The sequence below is a fragment of the Cervus elaphus genome, chromosome 33 (genome assembly GCF_910594005.1).
Source record: "Cervus elaphus chromosome 33, mCerEla1.1, whole genome shotgun sequence".
Classification (NCBI taxonomy): Eukaryota; Metazoa; Chordata; class Mammalia; order Artiodactyla; family Cervidae; genus Cervus; species Cervus elaphus.
The window spans coordinates 58006245-58032737 of record NC_057847.1 but is presented as its reverse complement, the minus strand read 5'-3'; the positions used below and the strand labels follow the sequence as shown (position 1 = coordinate 58032737).

The window sequence follows — 26493 nt, the reverse complement described above, 5'->3', positions numbered from 1 at the left end:
AATGATAACTGTTACCCATATTACTAAACTGAAAGATTATGTAAGCTGCACCAAACAGCCTAGTATGACAACAGGAGCATGATACAAGTGAAGCCAGTAGTGAGAAACTTAGTCCCCCTCTTAGTCTATTGGTAGTTTTCTCTCAGTATACACTGCTTCTATGAAAGCTTCATAAATTATACATTTTAAGATGTTATCACCAATATTAAAAGGATTAACAAAGAAATGAAAAAAGAAACTGATCCAAATATAGAACAGATTTCTTGACTATCATTCCATAGGTCATAAAAAAATATAAAGTGGTATGTTTAGATGATCATTTTTAATTCAGTCTACAACATTCATTTTAATCTTAGCCACTGAATATCAAGAATGAAAACTAATAAGTTTGTGCTATACAACATAAATCTTCAAGGCAAAGACTGTTGTTCTTTCTAGAATTACCTGGGCATTTTAATTCATCTGAGTAATCTCCACAGTCATTAGACCCATCGCATATCCAGGTTGGCAGAACACACAGTGAGGTAGAATTGCATCTTATGAACCCTGTGGTTTTCACTCCAAGTTTATAGAAATACGTACAGTCTGTATTATCTATAAGGAGGTAAACAGAAAAATGAGAAACACCTCATCTGCATGAGCCTTTTATGTAGGTCACAGAAACAAGAAATGCTAACCTCATTTGAAGAAGTAAATATGCAACTATCCTACACCACAGGGGTTAATTGCATATCAGTTCTGGACAAGGTTCAGTGAGGAGTTGGACACTGTTCAGTGGAATGCCAAAGGTGCACAGGCATGAACAAACAAAAGGTAATGGGATATCTTACTGCAGTTCTTTTCATCTGAAGCATCTGCGCAATCTATGTTCTGGTTGCATCGTGCTGATCTCGGAATGCACGTCCCATCTGTACAGCGGAACTCAACAGCAGCACAGGTTGAAACTAGAAAAGTAGGTAAATAAATAAATAGATAGATAAGCTAGATAATGATTCCTCGCTTTTAACATTTTGAGTGCTTTAATTCTTATCATTTTGCTTGGTTTTGCTTTTTAAACTCTGGGCAGTTAAACTTGACCCATGACTCCCAATCCCAAGCTTGGGCTAGATGCCTCAGATATTCTCCCCTGTCACACTGTTCTTCCCTACATTGTGATACTTATGATACTGCATTGCAATTGCCTGCTTAGATATCTCTCCCCCCATTAAATCGTAAGCTCCATGAAAGCAGAGGCCTGTGTCTTATTTTACCTGAGCATTCCATTTCAAAACTAAGCTAACAAACAAACAAAAAAAAAATAAATAAATGCTGCTGAAATGCTCTTTCCTTTCAGCTTCAAAAGTACAAGGTTATGGCTCTAAGCAAATGCCTGAGTGTGTACAGAGAAATACTAACTTGTTTGCTAAGAAGTGGAACGTTCCCTACTATGATAAAAAGAGATGGACAGAGCAACAGAGACAGGAGGAAATCACTGAGTGTTTTCTTTATTACTCAAAGATGAAATAGTTCAGCACTGCTAGAAAGTCATCATACTATGTTATTCTCCTTTATATGCCACATCACTAACATTTGGTGTAGGAAATATGGATGCCTCATGCCAAGAAACACATAAATGTGGTATGACTTGTTTTTGTTATTGGAAAGTAAGGCTTTCCAATTCCCTGCTATGCTTAGATGAAAATCAGTTTTGATATGCTACCATCATTATATATTCTTTGTACAGAATTGCTTATTCTTAATCATATATTCCTTTCTACTTTGCTTACACATTCATTACCATATAATGTTTTCCAGCAATATGTTGTGAACAGGTGCATGGCTTGCTTTGTGTGTTAGATTAACTTAGGTGAGAATTTTATTCCAAATTCAAATTTCCACAGGTTGATTATGTTAATGAAGAACCCGAAGGGCTCTCTGATTATGCCATTTTTACTAGTGTTGATACTCTAAAGAGCCTATTTAATTATAAATATAAATTATATCAATTGTAAATGGTTAAAATGCTATCTTAAAATATGCAAATTTTACTCAAGGGTGTGTATGTCATTTGTATTTCAAAATGCACTGCTCTTATATTTAATTGTATCTTGCAATTGTATCCTTATTTGTGTTTAAATGATGATTAGAATAAATGTTTTATTTACAATTTGCAATTATAATTGCTTCACTGTTTTCTTCATTAAAAATAACATCTTATCATGTGAAAAGATAATGCCATTATAAGATGAGATAAACACATTGTTTCAAAGAGGAAAAAAAATAGATTTTTTTTATGCTAAATAAAACAAATTCTCTTCCATATTCTTTTCTATTTCATTTCAGTTCAATATTTTTCCATGGAAATAGTAAATGGTAAATGGCATACATAATTTAGAAAATAATCAAGATAAGCATATGCATTTTGCTTCTGACTTTGTTGTCTTTCAGCAGTTTCTTATTAAGAGGTTGTGTTCCAAAAAATTCCTTATAAACACTATATTTCAGAATTAATTTCTCTGTGAAACAATATTCTGGATAGTGGTAGTATCCCTAATCAAGTTTACAAAGATTTATTGCACAATGCACTTAAAATTTTATCTATACTTGCAGTTAGAGTTTGGGATGCTAGAAATCCTAATGCTGATGTACTGGGACAATCACAGTCCACTCCACCATCTCCATCTCCCTCCAAACTTCCACATATAATCTTCTGTGTACATTGCATGGAGTGCACCTGAGTGGATATTGGTGGCAGATAGAGAGAAGAGGGCAAATCATGACTCCATGAACAGGGAGATGGCATTTCAGAGAATTAAGACTGGAGTTTCAGGGATTTCACAGTAATGGAGTTTCAAAAGTAGTGTTGGGTGCTCCAGGTGGAAGCAAGTGTAAAGAATGGCTAATGAAAAGAGTGGAAACGTGGAGCAATTAGAACATGGTCTTGGATAGAATTCTGGGAAGAAGAAAAAATAAACAGAAGAACTCTGATCTAACTAGATGAAAAGAAACTATAACTTTAAAGTTGAGAAGAGTGGTTAGAAAATAGTATTTAAGAGAAAGGCAGGGGAAAAATGAGGTGGGGGGTCAGGAGAACTGGAGAGAGGATGAAATACTTTTTCTCCGATGTTTTGCAATCAAAAATAGGGCTAATGAATCTTGGTGGGGAGGGCTAGGAGAGCATCTTAGAGCATGTGAGATGTGCTAATAGGAACCAGTCATGCCTTCACTCCTAATCCTATCTCCATAGATTCCATGACTTGATTTAGAGTTTGGGAACAGCTAAAGGATTGTGTAGGGTGATAAGCTGTATTGGAATTGGGCATATTAAGTAGTTACACAGTTCCATAAACAGCAGGAGCAAGGTGGATGAGGGGATTAACATCTCCAGCACTTGAGGACAAGAAAGGAGAGTCGTAAAACAGGAGAAATCCATGGTAATAGAGAAAACATCACTTAATTAGTAAGCAAAATCTGCTCATGCCAAAACCTCTTCCTTTCTATTCCCTCTGCAATATTCTCTTCTATGTTGTTTTGGTCAGTCAAGTACTGACATTTGTTTCACCCTAGGGTGAGTTTGAGGGGAAAAGATAATGGGATCTTTAATTTGTCAAGTGAATATGAAAAGTTTCTGACAACTTTTCTTCAGGCTAAAAGTCCTGGAGAGAAAGAGAAGAGAAAATAATGTAGTCCAAATAAAGGTAAACTGGTTGAGAAATACTATACTTTTCCCTCCAGACAGTGCCAAAAAAAATTAATAAAGCCTACAAATTGTGAGTGACACCAGGAATAGCAGTGAGACACTACAAAGGAAGATCTGACAGGTATTGTGGATCAAAAGTAGTAGCAAGAGAGAAAGTAAAAGAACATACTTTCTTCCCTTCATATACTTTCTTAATTCTCCTATTTAATCCACTTCCTTCTCTCCATGTTAATTAAAATATTTAATTTGATAGCAAAGATATAAAATTGATTTGTCTTCCCCTGGCTCTTAGGACTATTCTTATAACTAAGCTAACTCACTGTTTGTTTTTCCAACTCCCTTAAAAGCACTGTCATATCTCTTCTGTTTACTTTCAAACCACATCTTTTATTTAATATACTGCTTAGGCTCCAAGGGTAGGTGAACCCAGAAAGAATGATTTCTCCTTCAGGTAGGCTTATCCTTTTCCTTTGGATTGTTGTTTGTGGAATCTTCAAAGTTTCCCTATGAATTTGGGGGAAAACAGACCAAAACAAAACAAAACACCAGCTTCCTCTCCTCTAGGTTGCCTTAGAAGCGCTTATTTCTCCAGTCCACCTAAGGTGTTCAAGTGGTCCAAGGAAGTTCTTTTCAGAGGGAGTGTATTCATCTCAACAGGGAGCGAAGGAGGGATATTTTGCAATCTCCACAAATCTATTCACTCAAACAGAAGCGGAATGAAGACAAACTTTCTGAACAACTCCTCAGATCCCCACTAGACAGCTTGATGTCTAAAGCTCTCAGTTATGAAAGGAATACTACAAAGAGGCAGTGATAAAAGATTGATGAGGATTTGGGGTTTCACTTTGCTTCCGAAGACAAGAAACCAAAAATAATTCCTTACAATATCTATTTCCACAAATAGACTCCTTGACTATATGCCATTAAAAAAATAATGTTAATTGCTATTAACATCTAAATTACACATACAAAACTGTAATAGTACTTCAGATAATTCACAGATGATTCCACCGTAGCTTTTCTCCAAAGCCTATTAAAATCTCTCTATATTTATTGATATTATATTGTACCACTTAAATTTTGTTATTTTTTACTTTATTTACATTAAACAATAACATATGATTTGTGTGTATGTACATATATACATACAACAAATTACTGTGTTCCCAAGTTGCAATGATTATAGAAAAAGGGAGTGACTAGAGAAATAATTCTTTTTTCTTTCTTCCTAAGCCTATTTGTATTCCTTTTCCTTCATGATCTTGTACATGCTATAAGTGTCCATGTGTTTGATGGACATACATCTGAATTAATGCTTTATAAGAAACTGGCTTATGGAAGAAGTACCAAAATTAGTATTTCCCCTGTGGTATGAAAGAATACCATGTGAATAATCTTAATATGAGAGGAAAATCAAATCTAAAAGATGAAAATGTAATAAGTAAGCTTTCATCTAAAAAGCGACCCATTTGTTTATCCTACAGAAGCTAGACCATTTACTTAAATTTGTTAACTTACAGTATGTAACACAGCATCTACTTGCACATGTGTAGTTTCAAATGTACTACATTATACAGGAAGAAGTTCAAGGCATACAATTTTGTTGTTATTGCTTCACAAGATATCCAATTGTCATGATCACTACACTATTATTATCACAAAATAAAAGTTTTGACAGAAACTTCAATCTCAAACATGGTAGTTCTGTCTCCAAGTATATGGCTGAGATGGTTATAACACAGAAACTAACAGTTTAGATTAAAAAGGGGGAAATAAAGTTTTGAGTTATTTATGTTGTTATTCAGCTGATACTGATGTCATTAAGTAGAATAAAACCCATCTATACTTTAGAAGACTTATGGTTTCAACCAGCCACATAAGAGTTTAATAAACACCTACCATGTACTGGATACTATATTTCATAAACCCAAATGCACTAGTTTGCTTACTGCTTTTTAAAATAAACCATTTTCCAAGAAAATCCACAGTAACTTATTAAATTTACATGGCTTCTTTAGCCATGGAAATTTATATTAAAATCTACTTTATGTAGCTATTATTCAGTTCCTTCATATTCTAGCTTTATCTTTTAATTTTTATCCCAGCTTACTGTTTTCATGACAGTCTTTCCACCTTGCATAACTAATACAACATGTCCATTTTTGGGGTTTCCTTCTACTTTTCTGTCCTTTCTTCCAAATGCTTATCTGTTTCCCTCCACTAACTACCAATGTCTGACTACAGTTTATCAGTTTTAGTCTTTTATAGATAATATGAAACCACAGTTAACTTTCAAATGTACTTGGCTCTTCCTAAACTACAATATCAACTTAGATGGTAAGCTTCTCAAGTGTTTGGCCAAGATCATATACTCTAAGACAACAGAGTAACTTCTCAATCCTTTATCAGCTACAAAATAATTTGTACACATTTTACCTTCTTTCTTAACTTTTTATTGTCTTCTCATTACAACTGCACATCATACATCTTTCCTCTACCATCAACCTTTTTAAAAAATAGTCTGAATTCACTGTCTTTACTCTTTCACCATTCATATTTGTCTCAATCCAATGTGATCTGGTATTTCCTTCCCATTCCACTGAACTGACTCTTGAAGGTAACCAAGAAATTATTATCTATTTGCCAAGTATAGTGGACTTTCTAGTCTATGCCTGCCCACTTGCCTTCTCTGTAATGCTAACTTATCCTCCTTTCTTTAAAAAAAAATTTCTTATGAAGCTCATTTTATTACTCTTGTGGTATATGTTTCATTTTTATATTAGTGTCTTCAATTTTAAATACAACAGGTCATTTTGATGCATTCTCCCAAAACAACTCCTACTTCATACCTCTTTTGAGTTCTCTCTCTTTAAGAAATCCAAGATCAATTCTTCTGCTCTAAACCTACTATCTGAGCTCCATATCTCTGCTTATATATATAACCTTTGAACAGTTCCATTTGAATGTTTATAGGTATCCCAACCTCAGAATGTGGACAATTCTTATTATCTTATCCCTGTTTCACACAACAAAAGGCATTTTAAAATTAATGAAAACAAATAATATTTTAAAAGCAGACAACACACACACACACACACACACACGTGCCAAGATGCTTCAGTCATGTCCAACTCTTTGCATGGACTATGGCCCGCCAGGCTCCTCTGTCCATGGGATTCTTCGGACAAGAATACTGGAGTGGTTTGCCATGCCCTCTCCCAGGGGCTCTTCCCAACCCAGAGACTGAATTCAAGTGTCTCATGTCTCCAGCATTGGCAGGTGGGTTCTTTACCACTAGCGCCACCTGGGAACATCCCCTCCCACCCCCACCAATACATGCATATCCTCTATTCCCATGTTTCTTACCCCAAAATACCTGTAATGCTACCATTTAAAATGCTGTTATATCTGTCTTTCTCCTCTTTATTCCTAGCTTTCACTGCTGTAACATCCTTCTATTTTGTCCTTCTGGTCTCAGTATTATAGTTTTAATTCTAAAAATCAGGTTTTTTTTTTTTCCTTTTTTCCCCCCTTTCTGGTGACTACAAGATAAAGTTCATGTTCTATAACATGACACCAAAAAACACCATCATATCCCAGTTCCTTCTAAATCACTTCATTTTTGCTGACATTCCCCAATATGCAATCTGGCTCTAATCATCAAATTACTTTCAGTTTTCAATTTTGGTCCCTCTGCTTGGAATTCCCTTGTTTTGAAATCATTCCACTGCTTTTAGACTTTGAGTTTAGTCTATGAAAACTTTCAAGTTTCAAATTAAAAAAGTAAATCTTAATAGTGCAATCATAGCACCTCATATTTATTTTTACCTACTTAAATGACTATCATTCACTTAGAGTTTGATCTAAATTGAGGGCACACACAGAACTTACAAATTTTATGTCTCTATTCTTAAAGAATTTCACCCAATAAAGTATTTTCAATAAATGGAAAGATTTTTAATGGGGAATTGGTTTGGAAAAAGTCCAGATTTTAGGAGACCATAAATGTCAAATTAAAAACTTGTCACTTGTTCTGCAAACATCAGGATTCTTTACCTATGGAATAATTTTAAAAAAAAACTAAATTTTTACATAGCATTTACTATATGCCATGTTCTGTTCTAATACTGATACACTTATTTAACTATTATTTCTTTTCTTATAGTTTGGAAAACTGAGGCACCAGCTGGTTAAGTACCTCATCCAAAGTCTCACAGTTAGTGTTAGGGCTGGGGTTCTAATCCAGGTAGTGTGCCTGCTGATGTGCTCCATGGTAAAATTTTAAATTTAACATGGTAAAATGTTAAATTGTGTTAGCATGACTGAAAATTCAGATTTATTGGAAAGAGTAGCAGTCTTTCCAATTTGTTTCCAAAAGGAGATCAATTAAAACGCTGTTAAGCTTACTCTGTTAAGCTAGGCTCAAAGTAGACTGAAAGGGAATATATTTCAAAGAATTGGAAGATTTGTTGATGATGGGGCATGTGGCCAAGAAAGCATGGTGGAAGGAGGATCAAAGAAGAATACCAAGGTTTCCTTTCCAATAAGTAGGAAAATGAAGAGATCACATGTAGGAGACAGGATTAAGGAATGAAGGGGAACATTTTGGAGCAGTAAATTCAGTATTATACCTTCTGGTAGAAATGTCCCAAATAGGGAGGTTGAACTGAAAAGGTGTGAAAGAATCTTGAAGTGAGCAAAGAAAGAAATAGAAACTGGAAATAGAAAAATAGTCATCAATTTTCAGTTGACTCTAATAACTCTCTTCAACAGCATTGACCAAAGCATGGTCCATAGATGTTAGTCAGGGTTATATATCAAAAAGGTGAAACTCCAGAACTCTCAGGAATGCACTGTGGAAGAGTTTGGGGAGCACTCAGCATGATGATATTCCTAGGCTGACATGACATGCGTTTACCTTTACAGTCTAATTCGTCAGAGCTGTCTCCACAGTCATCGTCGCCATCGCACAACTTGCCGTGAGGAACACAACGACGGTTGGAGCAGGGCTTGAAACCTCTTCGACAACTTCTGTTTTCTTACATGGAAAAGTGAAAACACGCACTTGGAGGGCTTATAGCAATATTGTTACAAAAAGATCACAGGTAAGATCTTCACAATAACCAGATTGTGGATCTAAAGAACAGGTGCTGTGTGTTATTCAAGTTCTAGATTAGAATACCTATGAAAAAACTCTTTTTGACTACTTTAACTTCAGTGACTCATACTGGGAGATCTCCTCAAATTATACCCACTTTATTGCTTCTGGCATTTCTTTCAGGTAGGACAGAAATAAACTTATATCACGTATTCATTTCTGAAGAAATGAATCTCTACCTCAAAAGTAATAAAGACACTCCAACACCTATCCCCTATCTCCTTTGCACCCCACAAGTCTTTTAAACCAAGAAAAAGAAGTGTCAAACAAAACATTTATTCCTGAATCAGTGAATTCAAGAGTCACCTATTTATCCATAAATTTCTCTTAAAAAATCATCTTAAAGGACCTACTAGAATTTTTGAAGCAGAAGAATAATTGCCTTCTGAAATCTGTTTACCTTAATAAGAATCTCCTGACATTTTCTGATTTGGGGCAGAAGGTATCACTCACAATAATAATAGCTGCCATTTACTGAAAGCTCCTTTTGTGTGAGGCTCTATATTGAGCATATGTAAATATATATATATATATATTTATTTAATTCCCCAACCACCATTCCAGCTAGGTTTGCTTTGTAGCGTGCTGTGTTGCTCTTAGTTTCTCAGTCGTGTCTGACTCTTTGAGACCCCAGGGACTGTAGCCCTCCAGTCTCCTCCGTCCATGGAGATTCTCCAGGTAAGAATACTGGAGTGGGTTGCCAAGCCTTCTGCCAGGGGATCTTCCTGACCCAGGGATCGAACCCAGGTCTCCCACATAGCATGCGGAATCTTTACCAGCTGAGCCACCAGGGAAGATTTGTAGTGAGAAACTAAAATATAGGAGATGTAATGGCCTTTCCTCATACCGGTCACAAACTAGCAGATTTGGGACCAAACATTTAAACTCAAATGTGATTCTAAAATCTGGAATCTGAAATTGTCAAACTATAGTCCACAGGCCAAATACAGCATGTGAACCTGATTTTATCTGGCTCTGGAGCTAATAACAATTTTTACATTTGTAAAAGATTATTTAAAACACTAGAATATGTGACAAAAGCATATATGACCCACAAAACCACAAAATAGCAGCTTACCCTTTACAGAAAAAGCTTGCTAACCCTTTTTCAGACAAATATTATCTGCCTTCTAAGAAGATAAAAATAATGTGAAATATATTCTCAAGCCAATTCATAATAATGTGAATTTGTAAGCTGATTATTATCACATTTTTATATGCTTTAATATTTTCATGATGTACAGGACATAGCTATTGATTCTGGTAAATGCATTATTTGAGGTAAATTTCCTAAGATTTAGTTACATGTTGATTACAGACAAATTACATTTGACTATCATTTTAACCAAGGATGTTTACTCTGCAATGTAAAAGAGTGAAAAAACTTCTTGTGAATTTCCCAAAATCCACCTTACTCTTGTTTTAACTTTCTTTAACCAGAAATAAAACAAAGGAGAAATACAGAAGTCAAATACAACAATTCCAGATATAGATACCTAAATTTTGAAGAGCATAAAATACCAATATTATACAGCATAAAAATAAATCAGACCAGTTTAGAAATATTCTGGATCAATTCTACATCAACTATTAGTGATTACATAGATGCATGCTTTCGGAAAAAATATTGTTGAAGTGAAGGCGAGTAACAGTTGCTTACTATAGAGTCCAAAAGCCAGTTTATATTTCTATGGGAGAGGGAAAGGTTGACTATCATTTGATGTCAGCTACAGAGGCACAACTGGTGGAATTCCATACTTAATGGACACCAGGGCTAAAGCAAGTAGCCTTTGTATCTAAGGACAATAGCCCTGGGATAATCCTAGAGGCAAAATTATTTAGAATGAGTAAGACTGTGATACCAATACAACAATATGCTATTGACTCTTGGTGGACGTTTGCTGCAGGGTAAACCCGCAAAATCCAGTCAATAACTAATACTTCTAACATCTTTAAATGTAAGCCTAAAACCTTTTGCTAATGATGAATAACTAGGCAGCACAAAAACAGGCTCCTGTGTATTTAAATTTATACTTCAAGCATGGAAACTATGAGGAAATTCTTCAATTAACATCACGTATATTGGGTAGGAAATACGGTGCCCAATTTGAATAAGAATAAGCCAAATCAATTGTTAATCTACATGTTAATGAGAGGCAGTAAGAAAATCACACACACAAACCAAATGGAGACAATCTTACTAAAAACTATAAAAATAATTGCAAACATCTCTGAAATGAGAAAATCGAACACTGAAAACTTACCACAGTAGAGCAGTTTTTCATCTGATTTATCCTTACAATGAGGAATGCCATCACAGGTGAGCTGATAATCAATACATTCTCCATTGCCACACTCAAATTCTGAATAAATATTGCAGGAAGAATTTTTAGCTGAAAAGAAAAAAAGTCAATATTTCATGTAATAACAAACATTTTTGATGTCATAACAATCGTTTACTTTAATCTTAGTCATAAAAATAAATTAAAATTTGTTTATATAAAAATTAATGAAGGGCAATTGTTTATGGAATTTCTTTACAAAAAAATTAAGAGGGATGAATTTATTGTGTTGTTTTCAAACTCCCTTTGCAAATATTCATAAGTTGCCTGACTTTATCTTTGTGTTTAAAGTATGTTTGTGGATTTTGTTAGTTATTTGGTGACTGTACATGTGTGGAAAGAAGGAGGAGCTTAAATTTGAGTGACTATATTTATGCATCTTGCTTAACAGTTTATCCAAAAATAAATGTTTAAAAAGAGCCGGTTAAATAAGCTCTGTACATACTGAGAGTGTTTTTGTATTTTCTTATTGAAATCTCATATATTCTTCAATACACTGAAATTTTTTAGCATATAGAGTTCTCATCTTGGATGCCTTGAATTGATTCATTTCACTGAAGTCTCACCTCCAAATGTCCTTCCTCCCCAACTACCTGCTGAAAAAAATCTCTGTAACAATTTCTATCACTCAGAAGTACTAGAATTGCTGAAATTATTCTCTATAGAATAGACAGAGCCTTTTGTGCTATTTACATTGTGAGAGGTACCAGGGTGAAGACTCTATTTTCCTGCCACATGTGATCAGTACCTACTCCTCGAAATGCATGGGAATCTGTAGGGGGTACTGGTGAAGGACAAAGATAAACTGAAATGCACATGCAGCAGATGCTTATGGGCTCCAGTTAACCACTGCCATATTGTTCCACTTCTAAGTGCCAGGATTCTTAGAAGGAATTTAAAGCCCGAGTTTGTATGTGATTTGACCAACTTGTGAGTAAAAACAACAGCCATGAATACAAGGAAGCTTTTCTATAGCTAGGTTTCATCCCTAGAATGCCAATTTGTGACCCCTGCTTTAGAATGATCTCTCTTGGGGAAAATAGACATTTTTCAAAAATGTATTTATTTTTAATTGGAGGATAATTGCTTTATGATATTCTGTTGGTTTCTGCCATACATCAACATGAATCAGCCTTAGGCATACATATGTCTTGTTCCTCTTGATCCTGCCTCCCATCTCCCACACCATCCCACTCCTTTATTTTTATTCTTAAACAATTGATTTACTAGCAAGCTTTTGGAGTGCAATGTTTCTGCTGCATTATGTGCTGTCTGCTTGCATATACTCAGGCTATTGGGCTTCCCAGGTAGTGCTAGTGGTAAAGAACCCGCCTGCCAATGCGGAAGATGTAAGAGACGCGGGTTAGATCCCAGGATCAGGAAGATCCCCTGGAGGACAGCACAGCCACCCACTCCGGTATTTTTGCCTGGAGAATCCCATGGACAGAGGAGCCTGGTGGGCTACAGTCCACAGTGTCTCAAAGAGTCTGGCACAACTGAAACGACTTAGCACAGGGCAGCACTCAGTCTATTGCTCGTAGAAAAACCGTACAAGGAAAGTAAGTCATATTAATTATGTTGGAGGTAATTAGAATTCATTTATCTCTACTAATGCAGGAAATATAGTTTAATTTTGTAATTTGCTATCAGCTTTTAGGATTTATTTCAGGAATATTCGATTAAACAGACAGTAATACTCTTTGAAGTTCCCAGTGTTTTGTTTCTTTATTATTCCTAGAATGTAACCATTTTTACAGAATATTTATATTTTCTCTATCCATCTATCTATTAACGACTTATAATTTAACTTTTTAAATGATAGCAGCCCTCTCTAAATTTAATTTTGTTTTTTGTGGTGCAGTCTAAATTTCTAGTCAGTAACTAAGGTAGAATGCCATTTTAGAGGAAATAACAAGAAATTAAGAGTCCAAAAATACCATTCACTTTAAAGAATTATTATCTTCAAGAAGAGTGCTGACTTACTGCTCACAATCACCTTAGATCATGAACTGAATAAAATTCATCCATTTACCGAGAATCCATTAGCATTCCTAACTTGTTTTATCTATTTTAAACACATACTGTTTAGTTTCTCATTGCCAGTGAAAAATAATCGCTATGATAGAAAATGCTATATTTTGGTTTTATAATCACTGTACCTTTGAGGAAAAGATGATAATATTTATGGTAAATATGGTTTATTATGCAAAAAAAATATTATATGAGCACAATTCTTCTTTAGGTATGTTCATTTGAAGAAATAGTACTGAGTATTTTCTGCCTCTCTCTAGAAACAAAAACTGTGGTTCAGCTGTCCTCCATTCTCTTACAAGGTAATTGCTTCATCTAATTATATTTGCTATTCTTATTTCTGTTATGGGTGTTAATAAGGTTAGCAATGTCATGTAAAATGGAATTGCCTAATCTTTTTATCTCAAGAGTTATGACAACAAATGGTTTACTCTCCTTTGCCCTCAAGTAGGTGTTAGTAAATAACCTTTCACCCTTGTAATGCTGCTGTTAGCATTCATAAACTGCTCTGGGTGAACTAATTCAGATGTGGACCCTGATATGCCAGAAACATCATCATTTCCCAAAGACAGATTTGACAAGAAGGAGCCAAGAGTTACTTTTCAATCTCTCTGCTGGACCACAGAATTTCAATATGAATGCACATTGGATACAAGATACTTCTGTAAAGATCTGTCAGTTCTGAAGAATCACTCAACAGTTCCACATGAATACAACTATGCTTGTTTTAACACTACAGTTTTCTGTCTGATTCATTCCCTCACAATAGTGAGACGCAGGTGGCTTAGTAGGGACAGATGGATCTAATCTATTTTGCTGCAAGGACAGGAATCTACTGTATACAAATAAGCCTTGCTGTTTTGACCAGAGGCATTGGTTTACTATTGGCCTGTAGTGACCTGTGAAAGAAACATGAGTGATTCTAATGCATGGCTAACACTCCAGGCTTACAGATGGCATCGGATCCAGACAATTACAGCTGAAACCACAAAGGCAAACAAATAGAGAGTTTAAGCAATTGCTTGAGCAATTCAGGGAAGTGTTAGTTAATGAAGAAATATTGGAATTGTGGCCCAAATTATTGAAATTAGCTATCTACTGACCAATTACATCATTCCCTTGTTTGCCTGACACATTCTTAAAGTCTTTTACTTATTTCGCTAAGAAATGCCCTTTTGGATTATGTGCCAATATACAGTGAGAAAATATGTATATGTTCCTGAATTAGGTGTAGTAGTTTTCCTGGTTAAAAAATTATGTCAAAGTGTTTGTATTAGAAAAAAGTTTCCAAATGTACATGTGTCCAAGAATCACACTTGTTTGTATTAAAATAAAGAACAGGCAAAAGAGAAGATCATCCTGGTATACAAAGACTGAAAAAAGACAAAAGATGCGATTGAAAAATACTTTCAGCTTATGATTCTTATTTTTATAATGTAGACATATCCAACTCTATTGATTTTCTAAGATGAAAGATATATGTATACAGATGAGAAGAAAAAAAAAAAACTGAACACATCCTAAGAATTTACCAATTTATAGTTTTCCAAGATGCTTCTCTACTGTCATTCTTACTCACAACTAGTCTTGATGTTAAAGAGAAATTAACCCTTTTATGTTACTGGATAATTTTCATGATGTTATTAGAACACTTGAACCATTATTTACGGTAGAAACAGTTTGGGAAACTTGAATGTAAGTATATACTGTCATGGTACTAATTAAAGATTGTAATGCCTTTGGGAGGTATAAACATCACACAAGGCTGCAATGTTACATTTTTAATTAACAGTTCAGAAATGACTACAAATAAAGGGTGAGCCATTCTTTCTCATTTACATACTCTGACCGACTGTGAGTGGGTTCGCTACTAAGCTACTGCCTGTACACTGGTTTTCTTTTGGCTTTAATTAATTTTGCTATTGACTGAATTCTTAAAGTCATAACTCCAAGTTTTCAGATATCATTGTATACTGGTATTTCTCCCATTTGCCCAACATCTTTCAGCCATAATCAGGGGATACAACATTCATCACTATTTGGGTTATTATTACCTATCACATAGTGCTATAGGTAGAATGGTAAACAGCTCTTTTTAGAATAGAGAGATAAGCCAACAGGGTCTCTAATATTGGAGGAGAGTACAACTTCATTCATACACTAAAACAATTCCAATGTCCATGTGTGCCATTTTGAGTAGTTATGTGTCGCATCACATCTTAATTCTCTTTACTTACTCACACATCTGTTGTCTTCCAGCAATATTCGATCCCCTCTGCAGGAACAATTCACTCTTCCATTAGGAGTTAAAAGGCACAAGTCATGGCAACCTCCATTCAATAATGCACATGGAGAAAGTTCACCTGCAATAAAGATGTTTAATTGGTGACATTTTATATTGAATTCCTGTACTGTGTTAATATAGATTAACAGTAAACTGTTAGACAACCTCAATCTCTCAAAATATCTCATGAACAAGGAAGATTCAGAACTTTTGAAAAGCTAAAGATTCCAAATGATAAGTACATTTAAAAAATATGTAACAAATCTCTACATTTTCTAACATATTTGTCATTCAATACATTGGTATCTCTAGAAACTACACATATACTACAAACTGCAATTTTGTAGGTATTCCAGTGATTAAAAAAAAATGTTTAGGCCAGATGCAAAGCTTGTTTATCAAACAAGTATTATTTTCTTGAAAACAACTTGATTTGAATGATCAAAAATAAGAGGAGTGAGAAAGTGTGAAATAGATATCCAGAAACTAATAATTAAAAGTGAATTGTTCCCCTGGTAATAAATTAAGAACTACAAAATTTCCACAAAATGTTCAGATAATTTCAATATATTCAATGGTCAAAGCCTGAATACTAGCCCCAGAAACAGTAAGAAAACAAAATCCAACTAAGTATTACTTAAATATATATATACATGTTTTTGAGAGATTATATAATTAAAAATAAATTTGCTTTCTATTGTAACTTACAGCTATTGGTGTCATTGGCAACAGCTATGATACCCATTGGTTGATGTGGAATATCAGAACGAAGAATTTTTGTATCTCCTCCTGTGTACTTGTTAGAACGCAAGATAGCTCTTCTTCCCCAATCTGACCAGAAGATATAATTGTCATATACAGCCAGACTGAGAAAAGTTCCTGGCCCAGATTTGACAATCACCTGAAATAAAGTAAAATATCATATTTTTAAAAATGAAACTATCTGCATATTATTTTTCTCAAAAAAAGAGATTATTAGTTTATTTTAATCAATTGAAATAATCAGATAAAAATACATTTCACTGACTGTATTAAGGTTTATTTTAAATATCATAACCATCCTTACCTTTTGTAATGTGCTTACTTAATATTTTGAAGTATATTTCTATTTAATAGTCATTCACTTTAAGCAATTGTGTACTTTTAGTATTATAAACCAAAATCAAGACAAAAATATGAGATTAACTATTATTACTATCAAACATTTTTATTAAGAAATCATTAGATATGTAGTAAATACTCATTAAGCCTTCAGAACTGTATACAAAATACACAATACAATTTTATACAGGTTATTCCTTTAGATGACACAAATGATTTAGCAGGATATCCATGCATTGGCAATAAAAATTTAAAAGTAAAGACCAAAAAGTTTCACTCAGATCAAGATGAAGTAAAAGGGACTAGATTTCCCTTCCCAATAAAACAACTAAAAAACTAAGCAAAATATATAAAACAAGTCTTTTCAACAAATTGGATATCAGGTAAGGAATGACAGTGATTCCTATGTAACAGGAAATAAACCAAGTGAGTCCCATAACCTCCACAGTTTGTAACCTGAGACAGTGACCAATAGTGACACAGTGCAGGGGGACTCAATAGAGATCAGGGAACTCTCTGAGTGGAGAGAGCTAAGAGTTATGGGAGTTATGGGAGAGTGATATGGCCAGATCTCACAAGGCAGAGTGTTAGAGAAGAGAATGTACCAGAGGGAGAACTCTGGATATCTGCACAGGGTCCTCCTGGAGTATTCAGCCATGTACTAAAGCCCATTTACCTTGATTCATGGACCTAACATTCCAGGTTCCTATGTAATATTGCTCTTTACAGCATCGGACTTTACCTCCATCACCAGTCACAACTGGGTGTTGTTTTTGCTTTGGCTCTGTCTCTTCATTCTTTTTAGAGTTATTTCTCCATTCTTCTCCAGTAGCATAATGGGCACCTACAGACCTGGGGAGTTCATCTTTCAGTATCATATCATTTTGCCTTTTCATACTGTTCATGGGGTTCTCAAGGCAACAGCACTGAATGGGCAAATTTAACTCAGATGACCATTATATCTACTACTGTGGCAAGAATCCCTTAGAAGAAATGGAGTAGCCCTCATAGTCAGCAAAAAACTGAAATGCACTTCTTGGGTGTAATCCCCCAAATGACAGAACGATCTCTGTTCATTTCCAAGGCAAATCATTCAATATCACAGTAATCCAAGTCCATACTCCAACCGGTAATGCTGAAGTTCAAAAGTTCTATGAAGACCTACAAGACGTTCTAGAATTAATACCCAAAATAGATATCCTTCTCATTATAGGGGACTGGAACGCAAAAGCAGGAAGTCAAGAGATGCCTGGAGTAACAGACAAATTTGGCCTTGGAGTACAAAACAAAGCAGGTCAGAGGCAACAACAAAAGAGAAAATTCTACACATGGACCTCATCAGATGGTCAGTACAAAAATCAGATTGGCTATATTCTTTGCAGCCAAAGATGCAGAAGTTCTATCAGTTGAGTTCAGTTCAGTCGCTCAGTCATGTACGACTCTTTGCAACTCCATGAACCGCAGCACACCAGGCCTCCCTGTCCATCACCAACTCCCTGAGTCCACCCAAACCCATGTCCATTGAGTCGGTGATGCCATCCAGCCATCTCATCCTCTGCCGTCCCCTTCTCCTCCTGCCTTCAAACTTTCCCAGCATCAGGGTCTTTTCCAAAGCGTCAGCTCTTTTCATCAGGTGGCCAAAGTATTGGAGTGTCAGCTACAACACCAGTCTTTCCAATGAACACCCAGGACTGATCTCATTTGGGATGGATCTCCTTGCAGTCCAAGGGACTCTCAAGAGTCTTCTCCAACACCACAGTTCAAAATCATCAATTCTTCGGTGCTCAGCTTTCTTTATAGTCCACCTCTCACATCCATACACGACCACTGGAAAAACCATAGCCTTGACTAGACGGACCTTTGTTGACAAAGTAATGTCTCTGCTTTTTAATATGCTGTCTAGGTTGGTCATAAGTTTCCTTCCAAGGAGTAAGCATCTTTTTATTTCATGGCTGCAGTTACCATCTGCAGTGATTTTGGAGCCCAGAAAAATAAAGTCAGCCACTGTTTCCCCATCTATTTGCCATAAAGTGATGGGACAGGATGCCATGATGTTAGTTTTCTGAATGTTGATTTTTAAGCCAACTTTTTCACTCTCCTCTTTCACTTTCATCAATAGGCTCTTTAGTTCTTTTTCACTTTCTGTCATAAGGGCAGAGTCATCTGCATATCTGAGGTTATTGATATTTCTCCCAGCAATGTTGATTCCATCTTGCGTTTTCTCGAGCCCAGCGTTTCTCATGATGTACTCTGCATGTAAGTTAAATAAGTAAGTTGACAATATACAGCCTTGACATACTCCTTTTCCTATTTGGAACCAGTCTCTTGTTCTATGTCCAGTTCTAACAGTTGCTTCTTGACCTGCATAGAGGTTTCTCAAGAGGCAGGTCAGGTGGTCTGGTATTCCCATCTCTTTCAGAATTTTCCACAGTTTATTGTGATCCACACAGTCAAAGGCTTTGTCATAGTCAATAAAGCAGAAATAGAAGTTCTATACAGTCAGCAAAAACAAGACCTGGAGCTGACTGTGGCTCATATCATGAACTCATTGCCAAATTCAGACTTAAATTGAAGAAAGTAGGGAAAGCTACAAGACCATTCAGGTATGACCTAAATCAAATCCCTTATGATTATACAGTGGAAGTGAGAAAGAGATTCAAGGGATTAGAGAGTGCCTGAAGAAATATGGACAGAGGTTCATGACATCCTACATGATCTCCTACATCCATGACATGTACAGGAGGCAATGATCAATAAAAAACGCCAAGGAAAATAAATGAAAAAAGCAAAATGGTTATCTGAGGAGGCCTTACAAATAGTGGAAAACAGAAGAGACACTAAAGGCAAAGGAGAAAAAAGAAAGATATACATATTTGAATGAAGAGTTCCAAAGAATAGCAAGGAGACATAAGAAAGCCTTCCTCGGTGATCGGCGCAAAGAAATAGAGAAAAACGATAGAATGGGAAAGACTAGAGATCTCGTCAATAAATTTAGAGATACCAGCAGAATACTTCATATAAAGATGGCACAAAAAATGACGGAAATAATATAGACATATCAGAAGCAGAAGATATTAAGAAGAGGTAGCAAGAATACACATAAGAACTATAGGAAAAAGATCTTCATAACTCAGATAATCAGGATGGTGTGATCACTCACCTAGAGCCAGACATCCTGGAATGTGAAGTCAAGTGGGCCTTAGGAAGCATCACTAGGAACTCAGCTAGTGGGGGTGGTTGAATTCAGGTTGAGCTATTTCACATCCTAAATGACAATGCTGTTAAAATGCTACTACACTCAATTTGCCAGCTAATTTGAAAAACTCAGCAGTGGCCACAGGACTGGAAAAGGTCAGTTTTCATTCCAATCCCAAAGAAAGGCAATCCCAAAGAATGTTCAAACTACCACACAATTGCACTCATCTCACACGCTAGCAAAAAATGCTCAAAATTCTCCAAGCCAGGCTTCAACAGTAAGTGAACTGTGAACTTCTAGATGTTCAAGCTGGATTTAGAAAAGGCCGAGGAAGCAGAGATCAAATTGCCAACATCCATTGGATCATCATAGAAGCAAGAAAGTTCCCAAAAAGCATCTACTTCTGCTTTATTGACTATGCCAAAGCCTTTGACTGTGTGGATCACAGCAAAGTGTGGAAAATTCTTAAAGACATGGAAATACCAGGCCATATGACTTGCCTCCTTTCTCAGGCAGGACTCCTGTATGCAGGTCAAGAAGCAACAGTTAGAACTGGACATGGAACAACATACTGGTTCCAAATTGGGAAAGGAGTACATCAAAGCTGCATATTGTCACCTGCTTATCTAACTTTTATGCAGAGTACATCATGCAAAATGCTGGGCTGGATGAAGCACAAGCTGGAATCAAAATTGTTGGGAGAAATATCGATAACCTCAGATATGCAGATGACACCACCCTTATGGCAGAGAGTGAAGAAGAACTCTTCATCAAAGAACCTCTTGATGAAAGTGAAAGAAGAGAATGAAAAAGTTGACTTAAAACTCAACATTCAGAAAACTAAGATTATGGCATCCGGTCCCATCACTTCATGGCAAACGGATGGGGAATCTTTGGAAACAATTACAGACTTTATTTTCTTAGTCTCCAAAATCACTGTACATGGTGACTGCAGTCATGAAATTAAGATGCTTGCTCCTCGAAAGGAAAGCTATAACCAACCTAGACAGCATATTAAAAAGCAGAGACAGTACTTTGCTAATGACATTACTTTGTCCAGCTGGTCAAAGCTATGGTTTTTCCAGTAGTCATTTATAGATGTGAGAGTTGAACCATAAAGAAGCTGATTGCTGAAGAATTGATGCTTTTGAACTGTGGTGTGGACAAGACCCTGAGAGTCCCTTGGACTGCAAGGTGATCCAACCAGTTCATCCTAAAGGAAATCAGTCCTGAATATTCATTGGAAGGACTTGATGCTGAAGCTGAAATCCAAGATTTTGGCCACCTGATGTGAAAAACTGACTCATTGGAAAAGACCCTGATGCTGAGAAAGATTGAAGGCAGAAGGAGGAGGGGACGACAGATGGTTGGACAGTATCACCTACTCGATGTACATGAGTTTGAGCAAGCTCCAGGAGTTGGTGATGGACAAGGAAGCCTGGCGTACTGCCATTCATTGGTTTGCAAAGAATCAAACATAACTGAGCTACTGAATTGAACTGAAATAAGTACCTGCACATGTGCATGAGGCATTCAAAGGGATTAGAGAAAAGAGTTTCCAAAATTTACATGGGTCAAGAATCACACTTACTAAATTAAATAAAAATTGGAAGAGAGAACAAGTAAATAAGAAACAGGAAATAAAAAAGCAGGGGGAAATCAATGAAAGTAAAAGATAGCTTTTTGGGATCAATAATATTAGTAATACATAATCATGCAGTGAGGTTTATCCAAGGAATACAGGTTTAGTTAGCATTTTTAAAGCCTATCAGCATAATTTACCACATTAACAGGCAAAATAAGAAATCCCCTAGGAATATCTCAATAAAAGCAGATAATTTATTGGTTGGATCTAACATCCATTCCTGACAGAAACTCAGACTGGAACTAGGAATAGAGATAAAACTAAGAATGGGACAGGAATAATCATTCTTACTATTTCTATCACACATTATCTTAGGGTTAATAGCCTGTATAATTAGGCAAGAAAACAAAATTTTTTTTCTGATCACCTATGTCTCTCTTCACCAAGAATCTTGTTAGGCCACTTTAGCCAGGATTTTCCCTTACCTCTGACATTTCCTCATATTAATTGTCCATCCACTGACAGCCTGTCTGCTCCCTGGCTATAAATGTCTACTTTCCTTCTATTTAGAGTTGAGCTCAGCCTCTCTCTTCCACTGCAAAACCCCCCTGCAATAATCTCTATATCTATCCTGATAGTTCTGAATAAAGTCTGATTTACCATTTTGACAAGAGTCATAGATACTGTTTTCCTTAACACATTCAATGTAATACTACTGAGAAATAAAAAGGATGAATTATTGATGTATGTCACACTGTGGATAAATTTCAAAACAATCATGCTGAGTGAAAGAAGCCAGACAAAAGGGAGTATAAAGTATATGCTGCCATTCATATAAGCTTCTACAAAATGAGAAATAATCTGTAGTAACAGAAAAAACAAAAACAACAAAAAAACCACAACAAAAACGCTTCCTGGGGATAGAGTGGGAAGGAGTAGAGTGCGAAGAGAAGGATTAAAAAGGGAAATAACAAAATCTGTAGAACTCATTGATATGTTCATTATCTTGATGTGATGATGACTCACAGAAAATGTGCATGTGTATGTGTGTGAAGATTTTTACAATTTAAATATTTAAATTTTAATGTATGTAAATCATATCTGAGTTTTTTTAAAATAAAGGCCAGTAATTTAAAAAAATGTATTTTCAGAAATAACATTAAGTATATATGACTGCAACAGTATTAAGAAGGACAAGATAAACCAGAAAATAGACATATTTGCTGTCTAGTCATTTTTGTTTAACTTTTGCTTCTAAATCTAATCCATAGGGGACCTATCCAAATAACTCCTCTGAACTCTTTAGAAAATCAGTGAATGATCTAAGGGATGGTTTAAAATTTAAGCATACCTCTTAGGTGAATGAAGTACTCAGATTTCTAGAAGAGAGAAACCAATATGAATTTTCTCTTCTAGCAAGGAGATGAGATATAACTTAATAATTGAATAATAAACATACAAAAGAAGAGGGAAAGAAAGGACTCTAAGTTTTAAAGAAGTGAAGTCTATAATACTTTGCCTCTAAGACAGCAAAAGTTTCAAAGAATACCTCTCAAGGCATTGATATAATTTATTTTGCTTGGTTTCATTTAGAAGAAATTTTTGTCTCCTTATTGTGGACAAAATACATAAATGGTGATGTTGGAACATATTTGTTGGGAATATGTTGGAACATATTTTATTGAAAAAGTCAATAAAGAAATTGACTTTTTGCCTTCAACATCACAGTCAGGAGGGCTTGATAATTAACATCCAATTCACAGATATAGAATTTACTCAGTTATCTCTATTTTAGAAATCATTGTGTTATAATGGGAAGGGCTCATTAGGTCCACATTAAAAGGGAAACTTGATCATTCTTGAGCAGAGTGGATTTGGGGAAGATGCTTTACTTTAAAAAAAAAATGTAGCTTTCTCATCTTTATTTTGGAGGTGATTAAAACCTGTTTCAACAATTTCACAAGACTGTTATAAGGATATATGCAGAAATGTTTTGACTATCTTATATTACTATATATATATATATATATATATATATATATATATATATTTGTCTAATTTACCTGTCATAGCTAAGTTCAATAGTAACTTTTGTAATTTCTGCCTCCAGGTCTATTATAAAATAGTTATTTTTATATAAAAATCAAGCTAAGAAAACTCAATAGGAATATTTTTGTAGAAATAAATAAATCAATTAGATTCTTTGGCCTTGAGATATTAAATATGTTAAACAGAGACCTAGCTAGGTTACTTTTCCCTGTAATCAGAAAAAAAAAAAATTATAAAGGAACTTTCACATGAATGATGACTTCATGGGAAGGATCCTGAAGAAACAAATACCCTTTGTAGTGCCACATATTGCCTTCTTAGGAATTAAAACATTCTAGGGTTAAACCATTTACTGACCACTAAAATTGATGTGTTTTAGAGAAAACAGATAATCCTGAGAATGTGATAATTTAAAAAAAAAAGTCCTCTTTCTCTACTCCATCCTATATCAAACTCTAAATTATTATGAGATTATTAACAATGTCACCTTCCTAATTTCCAAAATTTTCCCTCATCCATTCTTAATTAACTGGCAATTACTCTCTTATAGAAACAATTCATTTTTATTCTGATTATATAAGTAATTTCTGTTCTATAGGGCAATGTTTCTCAAGTAGTAATATACATACAATTCACTTTGAGATTTGTTAAAACTCATATTCTGATGCAATAAATTAAGATTGGAACCTCAGATTCTTCATTTCTAACAAACTTCCAAGTGTTGCTGATGCTGCTGTTTGGGAATTCACTTTAAAAAGTAAGAAATATAAAACAGAGAAAAGCACAAAAGTAAAATAAATAACAATCTTACCACACAAATCTAACTGCTTATCATTTTAGATTTTATATATATATATATATATATATATATATATATATATATATATTTCTTTACAAATTGACAGACACATGAGCTATCCAAAGTTTCTTGAGATTAGGTAAAATCCATTTAAAAAGTTTAACTTAAAAAAAAAGCAACTATATCCAAAATTTACCTTCTTTAAAGATGATAAAAAGACGTCCTTCTTGATCTGTCACGTATTAGAACACTTTATTTTACAAGGGGACAAGAGAATTCTTCTATATGTTCTTCTGTGCTCTGTGCTTAGAACAATTTTACTGATCTAAGTGCAAGATGCATTGCTGTATAATAGTGGTTTTCACCTTGCCTTCACCCCTCCAAACACACATACACACGCGCGTGCGCGCGCGCACACACACACAGACACACACACACACACACACACACACAGCTACAGAACTACAGCATGGGGAAAACTAATGTTAAATGGACTTTGTACCCTACGTGCTGTGCTGTGCTTAGTCGCTCAGTCACGTCTGACTCTTCACAACCCCATGGACTGTTCCCCACCAGGCTCCTCTGTCCATGGGAATTCTCTAGGCAAGAATACTGGAGTGGGTTGCCATGCCCACCTCCAGCGTTTTTACCCTATAGGAAATCTGAAAAGACTAATGATTTTTAAAAGTGTAAAAGTTTAATTTAACATTCCTCATTTGTATTTCTTTGGAAATAACATGTTATCCCATAGTTAATATTTCAGGAGTATAGAAGATCACCTAAAATAATGTTATGGACTGAGTGTTTGTGTAGCCCTGAAATTCATATGTTGAAATCTTAACCTTGTAACCCACCATGTGATACTTGTAGGTGGGACCTTTGGGAGGTAATTCAGTTAGATGAAGTCATGTGGGTGAGGACCCTGTGATGGGATCAGTGCACTTATAGGAAGAAGAAAAGCTCTCTCTTGTTCTTCATGGGAGGATATGCAGCAAGAAAGGAGCCACTGCAAGCCAGGAAGAAGGTTGTCACTTGAACCCAAACATGCTGGCACGCTGAGCTCAGATTCCTCAGCCGGAACCATGAGAAATGAACGCCTGTTGTTTAAATCAGCCAGTCAATGGTACTTTGTTATAAGGTGCACATGTTCTAGGTCACTTCAGTCAAGTCCAGCTCTTTGTAACCCCATGGACTGTAGCTCACCAGGCCCCTCTGTCAATGGGATTCTCCAGGCAAGAGTACTGAAGTGGGTTGCCATTTTCTCCTCCAGGGGATCTTCCTGACCCAGAGATTGAACTGGCTGTCTCCTGTATTTGGCAGACAGGTTCTTTACCACTAGCTCCACCTGGGAAGCTTGTTATAGCAACAGTAGCCAAATAAGACTGCTTTACTTTGTTCCTTTTTGAAGAGTCAGGTTTTAAGATTTATATCTGCTTAAATTTCAATAAATATTTTTAAATCAACAAAATAAAAGAAATATGATGGAAATATTACTAGAAATGATAACTTCTATACTATGCTACCTGGGAAGATTTTCCTGAGAGAAGTAAGGATGAATAGGTAGTGCAATGAAAAGAGAAGGTAAAGCTTTTGACAATGGGGATGCAAGGTGCAAAAGCTGAGAGGAAGTGCTGGGAAAAGGAGAAGAGGTTAAGTGAGCATGATTATCACTCAGACATCTAGGGAGAAGATCCCATGAGGAGCTGGTGAGAAACGACAGAAGGGCAAATATGTAGGGCCTTCCTTCCTATAGGCCAAGGTCATGAGTCTGTTCTGAAAGTAGTAGTAAATTATTAATTTTTAAAGCATACAAATGTCATTATTGCTTTGTAGTTTAAAGATTATTCTGCCTCTGGTGTAGACAGTAGATTAGATAAGAACAAAAAGACTTTCAGGGAGACCAGCTAAGATCAACCGCATTTGTCCAGACAAAACATAACACTTTTGGTATTTTGAGCAAGAAAGATGAAGAATACAAATATTAGGGAAGCACTTGCAAACTAATGACTCTCTATTAAACTTTTTATCAGAACTCACAAGGGTTTTCATCACTCACCATTCATTCATCCTTTTACCTTTTTTTTTTTTTAAATAAACAATGGTAGTTAACTCTCATGAAGATTTAACACTTCCTGAATGCTTATGATACACAGGATATGCAGGTATTGTATGTATCATACAAAATTTAATCTCATACTAATTTATCTGGTGGTTACTATCTCAGTTCATATTTTATTGATGAGGATTGAAGCTTAATAAGTTTATGAAA

General features: G+C 35.4%; 1 protein-coding gene across 1 annotated transcript in view; it reads right to left on the bottom strand.

The window, feature by feature from the left end:
* The window catches only part of LRP1B (LDL receptor related protein 1B), a 2070284-nt gene that overhangs the window by 317651 nt on the left and 1726140 nt on the right, over positions 1 to 26493 (bottom strand). Inside the window, exons 44-49 of the mRNA XM_043894665.1 lie at positions 16203 to 16395; positions 15448 to 15573; positions 11102 to 11230; positions 8598 to 8717; positions 831 to 944; positions 445 to 594 (exon numbers count right to left, since the gene is read on the bottom strand). Of these exons, the coding sequence (XP_043750600.1) occupies positions 445 to 594; positions 831 to 944; positions 8598 to 8717; positions 11102 to 11230; positions 15448 to 15573; positions 16203 to 16395 (832 nt within the window). The remainder of the gene's footprint in view (positions 1 to 444; positions 595 to 830; positions 945 to 8597; positions 8718 to 11101; positions 11231 to 15447; positions 15574 to 16202; positions 16396 to 26493) is intronic.